The 5,088-nt window shown below is 43.2% G+C and overlaps 1 protein-coding gene across 1 annotated transcript; it reads right to left on the bottom strand.

The window, feature by feature from the left end:
* Positions 1-664: 664 nt before the first annotated feature.
* Positions 665-4,776, bottom strand: LOC132160645 (protein FAM83F-like). The gene is made up of 4 exons (XM_059570277.1): positions 4,236-4,776; positions 2,493-2,657; positions 1,900-2,021; positions 665-1,826 (listed from the first exon to the last, which is right to left on the bottom strand). Exons 1-4 carry the CDS (start codon positions 4,698-4,700, stop codon positions 1,199-1,201), a joined length of 1,380 nt encoding a protein of 459 aa, XP_059426260.1. The 5' UTR covers positions 4,701-4,776; the 3' UTR covers positions 665-1,198.
* Positions 4,777-5,088: the final 312 nt, after the last annotated feature.

The raw sequence follows: 5,088 nt of genomic DNA, 5'->3' as shown, positions 1-5,088 counted from the left end.
CCCTCAGCCGTGGGCCCCTATAATCATCACCACCTTTCATCCCACTAGAGACGGCCCTGGTTGCAGCACACACACACACACACACACACACACACACACACACACACACACACACACACACACACACACACACAGGGAGAACAGTGTCACACACTGAAAAAAAGCAGAAGTGTGCTTCTGGCCGTGTCTCAGATGACGCACTCCGTTGTGCTCTCCTGGAGTTCACGAGGTCGTCGTGGGTTGGAATCGCACGCTTTCTCGTGAGTGTGTTGTGTTCAGGGGCGCTGCACAAGATCCCAGGCCCTGTGCATAGGCAGTCCTAATGGGCCCAACTGAAAATATATTTTCCAGACTTTTCAAGGGCACTCTCTTCCTTTGGGGCCCTGGTAATCATTACTGGTTTTACCCCCAGTCCGACGCCCCTGGTTGTGTTCGCTCAGTGAGGTGTGTGTGTGTGATGCTCATGTTCTCCAGCAGAGGGCGAGAACAGCGCCTCTATCATCATGAGCTGATCACAAAGCAGCGCTGAGATTCTTCACCTGTCAATCATTCATGTATTTGGCTCATCTGTCATCGGATTGGCTGATGTGTCTTGTTTTTTTTTGTTTTTTTTTTACACATTAAACATCTTTGGTTACAGACTTAACAAAAGCCTAAAATAAAATTCTGAAATAAAAGCCTAAAAATTCTAAATAAAATTCTCTCCCAGTTTTGAAAACATTATTTCTGAATGTTCTCTGAAAGTATTTTTTTTTCTTGGTTATGTGCACATCGAGGAAACATGCCATCTGATCATTTTGCAGACATTATTGGAATGATACTTCTCTGAACAAGTTGCAAGTTGCATTTGAAAAATTTGTGTGACACAAATGTCCAACTAAAAAGTTTCACCAACATTCCATGAATGACATCATAATAACATTTTGAAAACATTATTAAAGAGGAGATATTAACTTTGACCAAACATTCTAACTGGAAGAACGTTTGTTCATAACTTTGAAACAACCTTGAAAGAAATGTTTCTTTTAGCTGAAATAAAATGTGAGAAGCAGTTCACAAATAAACCTAGTCTCTTGGTAGCACTTTACAGTTCTCTTCCACATGTACACACAAAGTAATTACAATTACTAGGTAAAAACCCTGGACCTAACCCTAAACCTAACCATACCCATACATTACATTACATTACAGTACATTCTTATGCAATAACGCACATGCATTCTGTATTCTTCTTCTTGAGGCTGTCCTGCGTCTCGTCTCTGGTGAGCGTGTGTTTAGACGCCTCGTCTGAAGGGTTTGCAGGGTTTTCTTCAATAACCTCATCACTCTTCTTATCCTTCTTCCCTCCCTTTGACTTAAATGACAGTTTTCTGAGTTTCTTGGACTTTTTCTTCTCAGGTGGAGAGGGAGCAGGTGTGAGATTCTCCAGCTCTTCTGTAGGATTCTCCAGCTCTGGCTCCGGCTCTGGATCGGGCGGCTCCATCTTATTGAAGAAGTCCTGCAGCGGCTCTGTGGGTCCCGGGATCTGTCCGAGCGCTAGCAGGTATTTGGGATTGTGGTATTTGTGTGCAGGCACTTTCCCGTCTCCACGCGTCACGTCTCCGAGATTGACCTGGAAGCGTGAAGTGGCTGCTGTGTGGCGTTTGGGCACCGCGGCCCTCGACAGGGTTCCCGTTTGAGGCTTGGTCATGTGAAACTTCTTAAACAGGTCCAGTTTGTCTGAGATGGCGTAAAGTTCTCGGAAATCGTTATCGTAGAAATCCACCACCTGCCCCGACATCACCGTGATCATGTTTCTGTCCATCCGAGAAGAGCTCCAAGAGAAACTGCAGAGACACAAACACAGCGTGAGATGTGAAGACGCTTCTGTCAGACGGTACACGGGTAACTCTCGCTCACCTGTACGTCCCAAACATGACTTTATCTCCATCGATGAGCATGTACTTGCTCTGGACGTTTCCTGGGATTCTCCCCACGGACAGATTCAACCCGATTCCCTTCACGGTCCGAGTCCGGACATTCTGACGGAAACACGAACCATTAAACATCTGAGGTCGAAATGAGCTGAAATTATAGCTAATGTCCAAGTGGCCGGGTTTCGACTAGACATTTTTTTTGTGGCCAAAATATATTTTAAAATAAATGAAATATTAATTTAGCAGATTCAAAGTGACTTACAAATGATGACAATAGAAGCAACCAAAACTAACAAAAGAGCAATGATAAGTGCTGTGACAAGTCTCAAGTTTGTATTTTTATAGTAAATAAAAGGAAATCAAGTAGACAGAATAAAAAATGAATAGAGTGCAAGTGTTAGAGGAAAAATAAAACGGATAAATGGTAAAATAGAGAGTGCTAGAGTTGAGAGAGTGAAATAAAAATGGAAGAGATGTGATTTTAGTCATGTCTTGGACTGAATGGGTTGATTTATTTCAGTTAACGTTGAATTTATTTGAAGAAGTGACATGTTTTTCTGGTTTAGTATGGTGTACCTGCAGATCTCTAGCTCCGACCTGCAGCCGGCTGCACATGTCCAGAAAGAGCGGCGCTCCCGGCTCGTCCAGCACGATGTAGACGGGCACACCACGCTTGGACGCCTCGAACAGATCCCGTAGAATCTGCAGATCGGTCAGCAGGTCCATCACGATCGCCACGACCTGGACAACACACAGACAGGCGCTTCACTGAACGTAATGTGCAATGCGTGTTGACTTTTTAATCTGAACGCAAATGAAACGAGATTTTAAGTGAATAGTGACTTTGGTCTGTTCCTCACAAAAAGCATCATGTGACTTCTTAATACTATGATATATATTTTACAGTGATATTGTTTGCAGTAAAGACGAGTGCTGATAAGGATTACAGGAACTCTTCAGAACTCTTTACACCCTTAGAGATGTGTTTTCTGCAGCTTTCACTTTCTCTTATGCAGACTCTCTCTCTCTCTCTCTCAGTTTCTGATCTTCCAGCTAATATCTTTGTTTAGTTTGTTTGTAAAGGCTCGATCAATCCCGCAGGAGTGAATTGCATCTAATTGTGTATTCTGCTGCTGTAAAGCAGAAAGACGCTGGCTCTGGAATCCGGTGAGACCGGCCTGCTGTGCGGAGATTGATTTTCCTGCATATGAAAACAAGATATTTGCACACAGACAATGAGGATGATTTGTGAGACGATGATCATGACATTATTACACACTTCTCTCACATGACAGATGTGTTCTGTTACTGTATGTTGAGTCAGTGATTCCAGATCATTTAGTCATTCCTCAAGAACCGGAGGCTGAAGATCAGACCGTTTGATCAAGTCTGAACAAGATCTGAAAGCATCCAGCTCTGCAGGGAATGAGAAGCGGAGAGACCTGTGACACGAGGGCCTCACTGAGGTCCTGTAGGCTATAGTCTTTCCTCATTGGCCCAGAGGGACCCACCTATATAAACATGTTCTAGTTCCTGTGAATGTATGTGACGGTCTGAAATACAGCCAAAAAAAAACACATTCCAGCGTTTGATGAGGCCTGAAAAACTAGTAGAGGAACATTTCATGTAATTTTACACTTACAAAGTTATTAAATGTAAAACCAAGTAATCTTAATTATTTACAGATAAAAAGTGTAAGTTGACATTCCCAGGTTCCTGTGTGATGGCTCACATTTGATGGTTTTACATTGAAATGACTGTTTATGCTTCGTTGAAGGTTTTATGTGTAAAGGTCTAACGGGAGAAAAAAAACAGTACTATATATATATATATATAAACTGATTTTGGTTCATTAACCTCATTTCAATTAATGAAATACTCATTTTACTGTCAATTTAAGTTTAGTGTGTTAATGCATGAAATGTTGTTCCAATTATTGTGGTGAAGTTCTGTCAAAAACACCTGCTGTGAGTTTCACTTTACATTTCAGGGAATAGTTTTTTCAGAGTTTATTATTATAAACTATTTAATTTAGATGACAACCACATGAGGCACGTCTTTAGATACCTGACATGTAAGGAGTGCCATGATCTGATAATGATCACAAGAGAAGAGAAAATGAAACTGACCTTCATATTGATGAAAGGGAATCTATATTTATTGATATATGAATTTGCATAATTTGATGGTTTATGAGGTAGAAATAGGATTTTATATAAAAATAATAAATATAGTATAATGTGTAAAACTTTGTTTAATGTAGCTATTTTCATTTCCCGCAATAATCTGGCTAAACGTGGCTGATCTGAATGCGCTGACCTTGCTGGACTCCTGGATGAGTTTGCGGACCACCTCCTTGATGTGCGGGCTGTTCTCTTTGGGCGGGTGTGTGTGCACAGACACCCGGGTGACCCCTTTAAAGAGCCCTGATGAGGGCCAGCCGATGTCCAGCGGCGGAACCTCGGTGTCCGACATCTGCGGCCAGTACGTGGAGTGCAGTGACCCGGCGTCGTCACGCTTGTCTTGACCCGCTGACGCTCCTCCGTTCTCTTCATCGGTCTTGTATTTGACGAAGCTGCCGGTGATGGCCGTGATCTCCCGCGCCGACAGGAAGTCTTGTCCGTTCTCGTCCTTCAGGAGGCTCTTGAAGGCTCCGTCTCCGCCGGTGATCAGGCGCTCGAGGGCCGTCCGGTGCTGCTCGCTGTAGTAGAACTGCGGCCGGGTCTCGGGCACCGCGGTGGGCATGAGCCCGTCCTCCATACACAACAGCTGTGACTCCGCCATGACGCGCCGCTACCTCGCCTCGCGCGCTCCGAATGCCTCACCTGAGCTCACCGCGCGCCTGCGGCCAGGTGTGTTTCTGCGGTGGGCGGAGTTCACACGAAATGCGTTGGAAGTTGAACTTTGTTTCTGCATGACTCCCAACGGGAGGGTTGAACTTCATTCCAAAAAACAACTAGAAGGAAATAATGTACATAAAAAAAAACAAAAAACAAACAAACAAAAAAAACCGTCATAAGGGTATTTTTAAAATTTATTTATAAAGATTTATACAATCACTCCTAAAAGGTGCTTAAAAGATTCTTCACAGCGAATCATTTTTTTTTTTTGGTTTCGCAGAGAACCATTCAGTCCAATCTCTTTCTTACTTTGTTATAATCTGAAGAACCTT

This window comes from Carassius carassius, chromosome 17 (assembly GCF_963082965.1).
Source record: "Carassius carassius chromosome 17, fCarCar2.1, whole genome shotgun sequence".
Taxonomy (NCBI): Eukaryota; Metazoa; Chordata; class Actinopteri; order Cypriniformes; family Cyprinidae; genus Carassius; species Carassius carassius.
Note: the sequence above shows the minus strand (reverse complement) of the source record. Positions and strands in the feature narration are given on the sequence as shown.